The 16450-nt window shown below is 44.0% G+C and overlaps 1 protein-coding gene across 1 annotated transcript in view; it reads left to right on the top strand.

The window, feature by feature from the left end:
* The window catches only part of LOC311116164 (rho GTPase-activating protein 42-like), a 173717-nt gene that overhangs the window by 32990 nt on the left and 124277 nt on the right, over positions 1–16450 (top strand). Inside the window, exon 2 of the mRNA XM_084191286.1 lies at positions 6843–6970. Within this exon, the coding sequence (XP_084047412.1) occupies positions 6843–6970 (128 nt within the window). The remainder of the gene's footprint in view (positions 1–6842; positions 6971–16450) is intronic.

Below are 16450 nucleotides of genomic sequence, written 5' to 3'. Positions count from 1 at the left end.
ATTTGGACACTGGGAGATTATATTTTCACTGTATCTAAAGCTAACTAGGAACATTTTCAGCAAAGCCTTCTAAAAACGTAATTGTGATTGCTATTGAGCTCAGAAACATATCAATTATACAACTGCAATTTGTTCAACAACACAAAACTTTCCCACAATAGTTCCCCATCATGTTCTCAGGAGCATTAGAAGTTCAGCAATTTCAGTTTCAACATTTTCTCTTTAATGTGTGCAGTTATCCCACTTACTTCCAATAACAGAGTCTTTTCAAGTCCAGAAATACTTTGAACTGAAGAATGACTGTCAGAGAGAGAGAGAGAGAAAGAGAGAGCGAGAGGGAGAGAGGAGGAGAGAGAGAGGGGGGGGAGGGAGAGAGAGAGGGGAGCAAGAGAGATAGAGAGGGGGAGAGAGAGAGAGGGGGGGGGAGAGTGGGAGAGAGAGAGGGGAGAGAGAGAGGGTGGAGAGAGAGGGGGGAGGGAGAGAGAGAGAGGGAGAGAGAGAGGGGGAGAGAGAGAGAGAGAGAGGGGGGAGGGAGAGAGAGAGAGGGAGAGAGAGAGGGGGAGAGAGAGAGGGGAGAGAGAGAGAGAGAGAGAGAGAGAGAGAGAGAGAGAGAGGGGAGAGAGAGAGAGAGAGAGGGGTAGAGAGAGAGTGGGAGAGAGAGAGAGAGACAGAGAGAGAGAGAGAGAGAGAGAGAGAGAGGGGTAGAGAGAGAGTGGGAGATAGACGGGGTGGAGAGAGAGGGGGGAGAGAGACGAGAGAGAGGGGGAGAGACGGAGAAATAAAGAGAGAGTTGGGGAGAGAGAGAGAGAGAGAGGGGGAGAGGGAGAGAGAGGGGGAGAGACGGAGAAATAAAGAGACAGTTGGGGAGAGAGAGCGAGAGAGAGAGAGGGGGAGAGAGGGGGGGGAGAGAGAGGGGAGAGAGAGTGAGACAGAGAGGGGGAGAGAGAGCGAGAGAGAGAGAGAGAGAGAGAGAGAGAGAGAGAGGGGGAGAGTGAGGGGGTGAGAAAGAGAGAGGGGAGAGAGGGAGAGAGAGAGAGAGAGAACAACAGGTGTGTCATTTGTCAGTAGAGAATGCGTGAAAAATGCAAGAAAATTCTTTGTTTAGCACAGTGGCTTGACCTTGATGTCGGATCTACACTTAAAAGTTCAGGTCTATTGTTCATTCTTAGTAAGAAAATACAATCTCCTTAAATAATAAACAAAAATAATTGAATTCCAACTCAATAGACATTTATATTGAGTTGCCATGGAAACAACAGACTCCTACTCCAGCAACCAGCCCACTCAAACATACAGTAGGTAGGATACACACACACACACACCACACACACACACACACACACACACACACACACACACACTCACACTCACACACACCACACACACACACACACCACACACACACACACACACCACACACACACACACCACACCACACACACACACACACACACACACACCAGACACACACAACCACACACACACACACCACACACACACACACCACACACACCACACACACACATACCAGACACACCACACACCAGACACACACACACACACACACACACACACTGAGTAGCGTCTCTGATTGAAGAGGGTTAAATACATGTTCTCTTTAATATCCGAGACCCACACTCATCTTCCGCTAACTGGGATAAAGATAATTGAGAGAGGTCAGGTACTATAGATAATTACTAGATGATCAGCTCTCAGCGCTGGTGCTTTGAATTATATTTGTATGGATCATTTCACACAGGCTGGCCTGTTACATCTAACATGCTGTATATAATAGCAAGAAAGACGGTTTCTAAAAGACAAGCCTTGTCACAGAATCTGACCATGTATTATGTTTCATACCCAAAACCTGTCAGGTTTTAGGAACATGTTATAATTCCTTTTGTTGCATTACAACCTGTAATTTAAATGGATTTTTATTTGGATTTCATGTAATGGACATACACAAAATAGGCCAAATTGGTGAAGTGAAATGAAAAAAATAACTTGTTTAAAAAAATTCAAAAAATAAATAACGGAAAAGTGGTGCGTGCATATGTATTCACCCCCTTTGCTATGAAGCCCCTAAATAAGGTGCAACCAATTACCTTCAGAAGTCACATAATTAGTTCAATAAAGTCCACCTGTGTGCAATCTAAGTGTCACATGATCTGTCACATGATCTCAGTATATATACACCTGTTCCGAAAGGCCCCAGAGACTGCAACACCACTAAGCAAGGGGAACCACCAAGCAATCGGCACCATGAAGACCAAGGAGCTCTCCAAACAGGTCAGGGTCAAAGTTGTGGAGAAGTACAGATCAGGGTTGGGTTATAAAAAAATATCTGAAACTTTGAACATACTACGGAGCACCATTAAATCCATTATTAAAAAATGGAAAGAATATGACACCACAACAAACCTGCCAAGAGAGGGCCGCCCACCAAAACTCACGGACCAGGCAAGGAGGGCATTAATCAGAGAGGCAACAAAGAGACCAAAGATAACCCTGAAGGAGCTGCAAAGCTCCACAGTGGAGATTGGAGTATCTGTCCATAGGACCACTTTAAGCCGTACACTCCACAGAACTGGGCTTTACGGAAGAGTGGCCAGAAAAAAGCCATTGCTTAAAGAAAAAAATAAGCAAACACGTTTGGTGTTCGCCAAAAGGCATGTGGGAGACTCCCCAAACATATGGAAGAAAGTACTCTGGTCAGATGAGACTAAAATTGCTGTGGGGATGTTTTTCATCGGCAGGGACCGTGGAAACTGGTCCATGATGGATGGCATACTATGTACAGTGCATTCTTAATGTATTCTGACCCCTTGACTTTTCCAAATTTTGTTACGTTACAGCCTTATTCTAAAATGGATGAAATAATTTGTTTTCCTCATCAATCTACACACAATACCCCATAATTACAAAGTGAAAACAGGTTCTTATAAATGTTTGCTAATTTATATATAAAAAAATAAAATAAAATAAAAAGTTATTTATTCAGAACCTTTGCTATGAGTCTCAAAAGCTCAGGTGCATCCTGTTTCCATTGATCATCCTTGAGATGTCTCTACAACTTGATTTGAGTCCACCTGTGGTAAATTCAATTGATTGGACATGATTTGGAAAGGCACACACCTGTCTCTATTAAGTTCCAGAGTTGACAGTGCATGTAAGATCAAAAACCAAGCCATGTGGTCGAAGGAATTATCCGTAGAGCTCCGAGACAGGATTGTGTCGAGGCACAGATCTGGGGAAGGGGTACCAAACATTTATGCAGCATTGAAGGTCCCCAAGAACACAGTGGCCTCCATCATTCTTAAATGGAAGAAGTTTGGAAACACCAAGACTCTTCCTAGATCTGGCCGCCCGGCCAAACTGAGCAATCTGGGAAGAAGGGCCTTGTCCAGGGAGTTGACCAAGAACCCGATGGTCACTCTGACAGAGCTCCAGTGTTCCTCTGTGGAGATGGGAGAACCTTCCTGAAGAAGAAGCATCTCTGCTGCACTCCACCAATCAGGCCTTTATGGTAGAGTGGCCAGACGGACTCTCAGACCATGAGAAACAAGATTCTCTGTTCTGATGAAACCAAGATTGAACTCTTTGGCCTGAATGCCAAGCGTCATGTCTGGAGGAAACCTGGCACCATCCCTACGGTGAAGCATGGTGGTGGCAGAATCATGCTGTGGGGATGTTTTTCAGCGGCAGGGGCTGGGAGACTAGTCAGGATCGAGGTAAAGATGAACGGAGCAAAGTACAGAGAGATCCTTGATGAAAACCTGCTCCAGAGCACTCAGGACCTCAGACTGGGGGCGAAGGTTCACATTCCAACAGGACAATGACCCTAAGCACACAGCCAAGACAATGCAGGAGTGGCTTCGGGACAAGTCTCTGAATGTCCTTGAATAGCCCAGCCAGAGACCGGACTTGAACCCGATCGAACATCTCTGGAGAGACCTGAAAATAGCTGTGCAGCGACGCTCCCCATTCAACATGACAGAGCTTGAGAGGATCTGCAGAGAAGAATGGGAGAAACTCCCCAAATACAGGTGTGCCAAGCTTGTAGAGTCATACCCAAGAAGACTCAATGCTGTAATCGCTGCCAAAGGTGCTTCAACAAAGTACTGAGTAAAGGGTCTGAATACCTGTTTTTGCTTTGTCATTATGGGGTATTGTGTGTAGATTGATGAGGAAAAATAACAATTTAAACTATTTTAGAATAAGACTGTAACGTAACAAAATGTCTGAATACGTTCCGAATGCACTGTACATGTTGTGATGGTATACTAATATATATATGTTGTAATGGTATACTATATATATATATATATATATAGTATACTATTACAACATATATATATAGTATACCATTACAACATATATATATATATATATATATATATATATATATATATATATATATATACATATATATATATATATATATATATATATATATGTATATATATATATATATATATATATATATATATATATATATATATGTTGTAATGGTATACTATATATATATGTTGTAATAGTATACTATATATATATATATATTTTATAATGGTATACTATATATACAGTGGGGAAAAAAAGTATTTAGTCAGCCACCAATTGTGCAAGTTCTCCCACTTAAAAAGATGAGAGAGGCCTGTAATTTACATCATAGGTACACGTCAACTATGACAGACAAAATGAGGAAAAAAATCCAGAAAATCACATTGTAGGATTTTTTATGAATTTATTTGCAAATTATGGTGGAAAATAAGTATTTGGTCAATAACAAAAGTTTCTCAATACTTTGTTATATACCCTTTGTTGGCAATGACACAGGTCAAACGTTTTCTGTAAGTCTTCACAAGGTTGTCACACACTGTTGCTGGTATTTTGGCCCATTCCTCCATGCAGATCTCCTCTAGAGCAGTGATGTTTTGGGGCTGTCGCTGGGCAACACGGACTTTCAACTCCCTCCAAAGATTTTCTATGGGGTTGAGACCTGGAGACTGGCTAGGCCACTCCAGGACCTTGAAATGCATCTTACGAAGCCACTCCTTCGTTGCCCGGGCGTGTGTTTGGGATCATTGTCATGCTGAAAGACCCAGCCACGTTTCATCTTCAATGCCCTTGCTGATGGAAGGAGGTTTTCACTCAAAATCTCACGATACATGGCCCCATTCATTCTTTCCTTTACACGGATCAGTCGTCCTGGTCCCTTTGCAGAAAAACAGCCCCAAATCGTGATGTTTCCACCCCCATGCTTCACAGTAGGTATGGTGTTCTTTGGATGCAACTCAGCATTCTTTGTCCTCCAAACACAACGCGTTGAGTTTTTACCAAAAAGTTATATTTTGGTTTCATCTGACCATATGACATTCTCCCAATCCTCTTCTGGATCATCCAAATGCACTCTAGCAAACTTCAGACGGGCCTGGACATGTACTGGCTTAAGCAGGGGGACACGTCTGGCACTGCAGGATTTGAGTCCCTGGCGGTGTAGTGTGTTACTGATGGTAGGCTTTGTTACTTTGGTCCCAGCTCTCTGCAGGTCATTCACTAGGTCCCCCCGTGTGGTTCTGGGATTTTTGCTCAACGTTCTTGTGATCATTTTGACCCCACGGGGTGAGATCTTGCGTGGAGCCCCAGATCGAGGGAGATTATCAGTGGTCTGGTATGTCTTCCATTTCCTAATAATTGCTCCCACAGTTGATTTCTTCAAACCAAGCTGCTTACCTATTGCAGATTCAGTCTTCCCAGCCTGGTGCAGGTCTACAATTTTGTTTCTAGTGTCCTTTGACAGCTGTTTGGTCTTGGCCATAGTGGAGTTTGGAGTGTGACTGTTTGAGGTTGTGGACAGGTGTCTTTTATACTGATAACAAGTTCAAACAGGTGCCATTAATACAGGTAACGAGTGGAGGACAGAGGAGCCTCTTAAAGAAGAAGTTACAGGTCTGTGAGAGCCAGAAATCTTGCTTGTTTGTAGGTGACCAAATACTTATTTTCCACCATAATTTGCAAATAAATTCATTAAAAATCCTACAATGTGATTTTTTTTCTCAATTTGTCTGTCATAGTTGACGTGTACCTATGATGAAAATTACAGGCCTCTCTCATCTTTTTAAGTGGGAGAACTTGCACAATTGGTGGCTGACTAAATACTTTTTTCCCCCACTGTATATATGTTGTAATGGTATACTATATACATGTTGTAATGGTATACTATATATACACATGTTGTAATGGTAAACTATATACAAGACTAGACCTCTGCCACCAAGACATTTAAATTTTTAGTCATTTAGCAGACGCTCTTATCCAGAGCGACTTACAGGAGCAATTATCGTGGTCCTCTGTAGCTCAGCTGGTAGAGCACGGCGCTTGTAACGCTAAGGTAGTGGGTTCGATCCCCGGGACCACCCATACACAAAAAAAAAAATGTATGCACGCATGACTGTAAGTCGCTTTGGATAAAAGCGTCTGCTAAATGGCATATTATATTATTTATTATTATTATAATTAGGGTTAAGTGGCTTGCTTAAGGGCACATCGACAGATTTTTCACCTAGTCTGCTCGGGGATTAGAACCAGCGACCTTTCGGTTACTGGCACAACGCTCTTAACCACTAAGCTACCTGCTAACAAGACTAGACCTCTGCCTCCCACGTGACCGCCCTCTTGAAACGTTCTTACCCAGTTGACGATAGAGGAGACGTTTCAGCTAAGGAGTGAGGTTACACCTCCCCCCATCTGTTCCCTCCGTTCCCCTTTATAGAGCGCTAACAGTAACAGTCACACCCATAGAGCTTTCGGTATATCTCACAGACCCTCTCTTCCTCCTCCAGGTCTGTCTGCTGCTGTCCAGAAGTTCTCCCAGTCGCTGCAGGAGTTCCAGTTTGAGTGTATAGGAGACGCAGAGACGGATGACGAGGTCAATATTGGTAAGTCCTCCAACGAGACCAGAACGAGAAGGGTTTCTCTCTTTTTATTTGGTCCGGTTGGTTTCACATTGTCAAATGTCAAACTAATTAAAATGCCTAAACAAAACCAAGTGTTCGTGCAAGTCATTGGGTTTTTTGGGAGAAAAATGCTCACTTTAATCAATGATTATCAAGAAGCATCACTTCATATTACTTTCGCTTTGGTCTTCCAGAATCATGCCGAAGGAAACAGCGCATAGCCACTTTAACTGCGATGTGAATAGACTATATTCAGTAGCCCAGGGATCATCAGCCGCTGGCCGATTTCTTTTCTTGAATGGATGGTCATGGGGCCAGTACATAATTACAAATAATTTGTAGAATGCAAATTGAACGCAAGGAAGCCCAAACAGATATAATAATTGACTAAAACATAATCATTTCAAACCATTCTTACATTTGTATACATCACATATGACCCCCATCTCTTTTCAGACTTATGTTCCAACATTTGAAATTTTGTTTTTTACATTGGATAAAAGTACAGACTCAGAGCTTCTAAATGGCATATCACTGGTTGGAGGAAACATGGGGATGTAATGGCATATCACTGGTTGGAGGAAACATGGGGATGTAATGGCATATCACTGGTTGGAGGAAACATGGGGATGTAACGGCATATCACTGGTTGGAGGAAACATGGGGATGTAATGGCATATCACTGGTTGGAGGAAACATGGGGATGTAACGCTGCTTTAAAAGGTGATACACTTAGAATCCCATTTTCGGAGAAAAAGGGGGATTCAAACATTTTGCTGTGATTTTCACACTTGCTCTACATTAATCCTTAGGAAGCGTATATATCCTTAGGAAGCGTATATATCCTTAGGAAGCGTATATATCCTTAGGAAGCGTATATATCCTTAGGAAGCGTATATATCCTTAGGAAGCTAGGAAGCGTATATATCCTTAGGAAGCGTATATATCCTTAGGAAGCGTATATATCCTTAGGAAGCGTATATATCCTTAGGAAGCGTATATATCCTTAGGAAGCGTATATATCCTTAGGAAGCGTATATATCCTTAGGAAGCTAGGAAGCGTATATATCCTTAGGAAGCGTATATATCCTTAGGAAGCGTATATATCCTTAGGAAGCGTATATATCCTTAGGAAGCGTATATATCCTTAGGAAGCGTATATATCCTTAGGAAGCGTATATATCCTTAGGAAGCGTATATATCCTTAGGAAGCGTATATATCCTTAGGAAGCGTATATATCCTTAGGAAGCGTATATATCCTTAGGAAGCTAGGAAGCGTATATATCCTTAGGAAGCGTATATATCCTTAGGAAGCGTATATATCCTTAGGAAGCGTATATATCCTTAGGAAGCGTATATATCCTTAGGAAGCGTATATATCCTTAGGAAGCGTATATATCCTTAGGAAGCTAGGAAGCGTATATATCCTTAGGAAGCGTATATATCCTTAGGAAGCGTATATATCCTTAGGAAGCGTATATATCCTTAGGAAGCGTATATATCCTTAGGAAGCGTATATATCCTTAGGAAGCGTATATATCCTTAGGAAGCGTATATATCCTTAGGAAGCGTATATATCCTTAGGAAGCGTATATATCCTTAGGAAGCGTATATTTAGAAAAGGAATACTTTCACCAAAATGCTTAAATGGATTTTCTGAACATCATCTCACCAAGTTCCCCCATTAGGCAAACCATTAACAGTATTCACTGGGAAGCTAACCATTAACAGTATTCACTAGGAATATAACCATTAACAGTATTCACTGGGAAGCTAACCATTAACAGTATTCACTGGGAAGCTAACCATTAACAGCATTCACTGGGAAGCTAACCATTAACAGTATTCACTGGGAAGCTAACCATTAACAGCATTCACTGGGAAGCTAACCATTAACAGTATTCACTGGGAAGCTAACCATTAACAGCATTCACTGGGAAGCTAACCATTAACAGTATTCACTAGGAATATAACCATTAACAGTATTCACTGGGAAGCTAACCATTAACAGTATTCACTGGGAAGCTAACCATTAACAGCATTCACTGGGAAGCTAACCATTAACAGTATTCACTGGGAAGCTAACCATTAACAGTATTCACTGGGAAGCTAACCATTAACAGTATTCACTGGGAAGCTAAATATTTTAACATGTTTTCTTTTCCGTCTCATCCTCACACTCTAAATGACGATTACTGTAAGGAATTATTTCCAAAAAATAAAAAATACACAAATGCACAGAAAGATCAGTGCGAATGCCGAATTACAGAGGAATAACTTTTAGAGGCTATTAAATCTTTACAGTCTGGAAAACCCCAGGGCTTGATGGCAGACCAGTAGAGGGATATCAAACCCCAGGGCTTGATGGCAGACCAGTAGAGGGATATCAAACCCCAGGGCTTGATGGCAGACCAGTAGAGGGATATCAAACCCCAGGGCTTGATGGCAGACCAGTAGAGGTATATCAAGCCTTTTTTATATACTCAGAGCTCCATTATTAGCTTGTTTTAACTCCTCCTATAGAAACATTAGTCCGTCTGGTACTCAGCAGGGTGGTCTGATTTCACTATTATTAAAACAAGCAAATATAAAGATCCAGTCCATCTAAAAAAACACAATGTACTAGCAAAATGCATAGCACTCAGAATTAAAAAGGTTTTGCCAGGTATTATTCATCCTGATCAGACAGGTTTTTTTTTTATGGACGATACATTGGAGATAATATACGACAACTACTAGAAATAGTAGAACATCATGAAACATCAACTCCTTAGTCACATCTCAGTTTACTCACTTACTTATGGCGCTGCCTACTCATGATGATTCGTTTTTCAAATCATATGAGCAAAAAATATTTCGCTTTATCTGGGATGCTAAACCAGACAAGTTAAAGCGTGCCTATCTATATAATGGATATGAACTGGGTGGGTTGAGATTATTACATATAAAAGCACTGAACCTCTCTGAAAGCTTCACTTATACAAAAGTTTGACTTGAACCCTAAATGGTTCTGAAGTAGATTACTAAGAAAAGCTCATCCATTGTTTAAAAATGGCCTTTTTGCCTTTGTGCAGACTGCCATGCCTCATTTCCATTAATTGAAAATGAAACCTTGTTCAAAGTATCTCTCTTTTTCAAACAAGCATTGCAGAGCTGGTTACAATTTAAATTTCATCCCCTAGAAAAGATAGAACAAAATTACAATCAATATTATGGTTGAACTCAAATGTGCTGGTTTGATAAAATACCTGTATTTATGGAAAATATGTTTGAAAAGGGTATTTTGTTTTTTAAATTATATTGTACATTGGAATGGTGGAGTTATGTCTTTCATGGAGCTATCGGAATTGTATGGGAAGATCTGCTCAATCCAAGACTACAACCAATTGATTACAGCATTACCCCCAAAATGGAGGAGGCAGGTGGCAGTGGGAGGAGGCAGGGAACTGGTCTGTCTGCCCAATATAAAGGATCAAAACTGGCGGAGGAATAAACATAGCATAAATAGGAAAGTATAGCAGTTTCATTTGAGGACCAGGATGTTGACAGCTGTGCCATACCGATTCCATGGCACAAGGTGTATGAGTCGATATATAAAACGACGCAATATTCAAGACTTTTCAGCTAAAAATATTGTACAGAATTCTTGCCACCAACAAAATATATATTTGGGGCATACAATCATCGTAGATTTTGTTGTGAGGACCATTTGTTCTGGTTTTGCCCTTAGGTAACCTGTTTCTGGTCTCAGGTTCTGGAATGGCTGAAAAAGCAAAACATTAATCTAAAATTGACCCTAGTAACAGCATTGTCGGGAGATTTGGAGAGACCTGGTCAGTCAATTACTAATGTACTAATACTCTTAGTAAAAGTACACTCTATACACACACAAAAGTATGTGGACACCCCTTCAAATTAGTCGATTCGGCTATTTCAGCCACACCCGTTGTTGACAGATGTATAAAATCAAGCACACAGTCTTGCAATCTCCATAGACAAACATTGGCAGGAGAATGGCCCGTACTGAAGAGCTCAGTGACTTTCAACGTGGCACCGTCATAAGATGCCACCTTTCCAACAAGTCAATTCGTCATATTTCTGCCCTGCTAGAGCTGCCACGGTCAACTGTAAGTGCTGTTATTGTGAAGTGGAAACGTCTAGGAGCAACAATGGCTCAGCCACAAGCTCACAGAACGTGACCACAAGAGTGCTGAAGTGAGAAGCGCGTAAAAATCATCTGTCCTAGGTTGCAACACTCACTAACGAGTTCCAAACTGCCTCTGGAAGCAACGTCAGCACAATAACTGTTCATCGGGAGCTTCATGAAATGGGTTTCCATGGCCGAGCAGCCGCACACAAGTCTAAGATCACCATGTGCAATGCCAAGTGTCGGCTGGAGAGGTGTAAAGCTCACCGCCATTGGACTCTGTAGCAGTGGAAACGCGTTCTCTGGAGTGATGAATCACGCTTCACCATCTGGCAGTCTGACGGACTAATCTGGGTTTGGCGGAGGCCAGGAGAACGCTACCTGCCCCAATGCATAGTGCCAACTGTAAAGTTTGGTGGAGGAGGAATAATGGTCTGAGGCTGGTTCGTGCTAGGCCCCTTAGTTCCAGTGAAGGGAAATCTTAACGCTACAGCATACAATTACGATTCTTTGCTTCCAACATTGTGGCAACAGTTTGGGGAATGCCCTTTCCTGTTTCAGCATGACAATGCCCCCATGCACAAAGCGAAGTCCATACAGAAATGGTTTGTCGAGATCGGTGTGGAAGAACTTGACTGTCCTGCACAGAGCCCTGCCCTCAACCCCATCGAACACCTTTGGGATGAATTGTAACACCAACTGGGAGCCAGGCCTAATCGCCCAACATCAGTGCCCGACCTCACTAAAGCTCTTGTGGCTGAATGGAAGCAAGTCCCCCTCAGCAATGTTCCAACATCTAGTGGAAAGTCTACCCCGAAGAGTGGAGGCTGTTATAGCAGCAAAGGGAGAACCAACTCCATATTAATGCCCATGAGTTTGGAATGAGATGTTCGACGTGCAGGTGTCCACATAGTTTTGGCCGTGTAGTGTAAGTTACTGTATATATGGGAGTTTTTACTGTATTCTATACCTCGTTAATAAAGAGCAATGGGAATAGGCCACACATACTACTATACAGGCTACTACACAGGCTACTACACAGGCTACTATACAGGCTACTACACAGGCTACTACACAGGCTACTACACAGGCTACTTCACAGGCTACTATACAGGCTACTATACAGGCTGCTATACAGGCTACTATACAGGCTACTATACAGGCTATATACAGGCTACTATACAGGCCACTATACAGGCTACTATACAGGCTACACAGGTTACAATACAGGCTACTATACAGGCTACTATACAGGCTACTATACAGGCCACTATACAGACTACTATACAGGCCACTATACAGGCTACTACACAGGCTACTACACAGGCTACTATACAGGCTACTACACAGGCTACTACACAGGCCACTATACAGGCTACTACACAGGCTACTATACAGGCCACTATACAGGTTAATATACAGGCTACTACACAGGCTACTATACAGGTTAATATACAGGCTACTATACAGGCTACTACACAGGCTACTATACAGGCTACTACACAGGCTACTATACAGGCTACTACACAGGCTACTATACAGGCTACTACACAGGCTACTATACAGGCTACTATACAGGCTACTACACAGGCTACTACACAGGCTACTATACAGGCCACTATACAGGCTACTATACAGGCTACACAGGTTACAATACAGGCTACTATACAGGCTACTATACAGGCTACTATACAGGCCACTATACAGACTACTATACAGGCCACTATACAGGCTACTACACAGGCTACTACACAGGCTACTATACAGGCTACTACACAGGCTACTACACAGGCCACTATACAGGCTACTATACAGGCCACTATACAGGTTAATATACAGGCTACTACACAGGCCACTATACAGGCTACTATACAGGCCACTATACAGGTTAATATACAGGCTACTACACAGGCTACTATACAGGTTAATATACAGGCTACTATACAGGCTACTACACAGACTACTATACAGGCTACTACACAGGCTACTATACAGGCTACTACACAGGCTACTATACAGGCTACTACACAGGCTACTATACAGGCTACTATACAGGCTATATACAGGCTACTATACAGGCCACTATACAGGCTACTATACAGGCTACACAGGTTACAATACAGGCTACTATACAGGCTACTATACAGGCTACTATACAGGCCACTTTACAGACTACTATACAGGCCACTATACAGGCTACTACACAGGCTACTACACAGGCTACTATACAGGCTGCTACACAGGCTACTACACAGACTACAATACAGGCTACTACACAGGCTACTATACAGGCTACTACACAGGCTACTATACAGGCTACTACACAGGCTACTATACAGGCTACTACACAGACTACTATACAGGCTACTACACAGACTACTATACAGGCTACTACACAGGCTACTACACAGGCTACTATACAGGTTAATATACAGGCTACTACACAGACTACTATACAGGCTACTACACAGGCTACTATACAGGCTACTACACAGGCTACTATACAGGCTACTACACAGACTACTATACAGGCTACTACACATACTACTATTCAGGCTACTACACAGGCTACTACACAGGCTACTATACAGGTTAATATACAGGCTACTACACAGGCTACTATACAGGCTACTATACAGGCTACTATACAGGCTACTACACAGGCTACTACACAGGCTACTACACAGGCTACTACACAGGCTACTATACAGGCTACTACACAGGCTACTATACAGGCTACTACACAGGCTACTACACAGGCTACTACACAGGCTACTATACAGGCTACTACACAGGCTACTACACAGGCTACTATACAGTCTACTATACCGGCTACTACACAGGCTACTATACAGGCTACTACACAGGCTACTATACCGGCTACTATACAGGCTACTATACCGGCTACTACACAGGCTACTATACAGGCTACTACACAGGCTACTACACAGGCTACTATACAGGCTACTACACAGGCTACTATACAGGCTACTACACAGGCTACTATACAGGCTATATACAGGCTACTATACAGGCTGCTATACAGGCTACTATACAGGCTACTATACAGGCTTATAGAAAGGATACAGTATGTAAGGGACGTTTCACTACGTACCGTACCTCCTCCTCCTCCTCCTCCTCCTCATCAGTAAAGAGCAATAAAAGGCTCTACTACAGTTTATCAGGAAATGTTTTATCCAGACTAACTAAATCATACTAATTCCTGGAATAGAGGGGACTGTGGCTTATTCATGAGGAGTATAGATCTTGTGATTGTACAGCTCTGCATTGCATGCATAATTAATGGTTTGATTTGCTGATGAATAACTTTCTTCCTTTTTCTTTAAGCGATCAAAGGGACTAATTGTGATCTGTGTCAGACATTAATGAAGGTTTCTCTCTCTCAGTGCATTCAGAGTTACATTGCATTCATAAAGTATTCAAACCCCTTGACTTTTTCCACATTTTTGTTACGTTACAGCCTTATTCTAAAATTGATTAAATAGTTTTTTTTCCCTTTATCAATCTACACAAAATACCGCATAATGACAAAGCAAAAACAGGTTTTTAGAATGTTTTGCAAATCAAAATAACGACATTTACATAAGTATTCAGACCCTTTACTCAGTACTTTGTTGAAGCACCTTTGTCAGTGATTACAGCCTCGAGTCTTCTTGGGTATGACGCTACAAGCTTGGCACACCTGTATTTGGGGAGTTTCTCCCATTCTTCTCTGCAGATCCTCTCAAGCTCTGTCAGGTTGGATGGGGAGCATCGCTGCACAGCTATTTTCAGGTCTCTCCAGAGATGCTTGATCGGGTTCAAGTCCAGGCTCTGGCTGGGCCACTCAAGGACATTCAGAGACTTGTCCCGAAGCCACTCCTGCGTTGTCTTGGCTGTGTGCTTAGGGTCGTTGTCATGTTGGAAGGTGAACCTTCGCCCCAGTCTGAGGTCCTGAGCGTTCTGGAGCAGGTTTTCATCACGGATCTCTCTGTACTTTGCTCCATTCATCTTTCCCTTGATCCTGACTAGTCTCCCTGTGCCTGCCACTGAAACACATCCACACAGCATGATGCTGCCACCACCATGCTTCACTGTAGGGATGGTGCCAGGTTTCCTCCAGACTTGATGCTTGGCATTCAGTCATTCAGGCCAAGGAGCTCAATCTTAGTTTCATCAGACCAGAGCATCTTGTTTCTCATGGTCTGAGAGTTTTTTAGGTGCCTTTTGGCAAACTCTAAGTGGGCTGTCATATGCCTTTTACTGAGAGTGGCTTCCGTCTGGCCACTCTACCATAAAGGCCTGATTGGTGGAGTGCTGCAGAAATGCTTCTTCTTCAGGAAGGTTGTCCCATCTCCACAGAGGAACTCTGGAGCTCTGTCAGAGTGACCATCGGGTTCTTGGTCACCTCCCTGACCAAGGCCTTTCTCCCCCGATTGCTCAGTTTGGCCTGATGGCCAGCATTAGGAAAAGTCTTGGTGTTTCCAAACTTCTTCCATTTAAGAATAATTTAGGCCAATGTATTCTTGGGGACCTTCAATGCTGCAGAAATGTTTTGGTACCCTTCCCCATATATGTGCCTCCACACAATCCTGTCTCGGAGATCTAGGGACAATTCCACTGGGGTACGGGGGGCGGGCTGGCCACAGGGGTATGAGGGGCTGGCCACTGGGGTACGAGGGGCTGGCCACTGGGGTACGGGGGGCTGGGCTGGCCACTGGGGTACGGGGGGCTGGGCTGGCCACTGGGGTACGGGGTCGGGCTGGCCACTGGGGTACAGGGGGCGGGCTGGCCACAGGAGTACGAGGGGCTGGCCACTGGGGTACGAGGGGCTGGGCTGGCCACTGGGGTACGAGGGGCTGGCCACTGGGGTACGAGGGGCTGGGCTGGCCACTGGGGTACGGGGGGCTGGCCACTGGGGTACGGGGGGCGGGCTGGCCACTGGGGTACGGGGGGCTGGCCACTGGGGTACGGGGGACTGGCCACTGGGGTACGGGGGGCGGGCTGGCCACTGGGGTACGGGGGGCTGGCCACTGGGGTACGGGGGGCTGGCCACTGGGGTACGGGGGGCGGGCTGGCCACTGGGGTACGAGGGGCTGGGCTGGCCACTGGGGTACGAGGGGCTGGACTGGCCACTGGGGTACGGGGGGCTGGCCACTGGGGTACTGGGGGCTGGCCACTGGGGTACGGGGGGCTGGGCTGGCCACTGGGGTACGAGGGGCTGGCCACTGGGGTACGGGGGACTGGCCACTGGGGTACGGGGGGCTGGCCACTGGGGTACGGGGGGCTGGCCACTGGGGTACGAGGGGCTGGGCTGGCCACTGGGGTACGAGGGGCTGGCCACTG

The sequence above is a fragment of the Coregonus lavaretus genome, assembly GCF_964263955.1.
Source record: "Coregonus lavaretus genome assembly, contig: HAP1_SCAFFOLD_503, whole genome shotgun sequence".
NCBI classification, from domain to species: Eukaryota; Metazoa; Chordata; class Actinopteri; order Salmoniformes; family Salmonidae; genus Coregonus; species Coregonus lavaretus.
The sequence above is the reverse complement of the archived record's forward strand: the minus strand, read 5'-3'. Positions and strand labels throughout refer to the sequence as shown.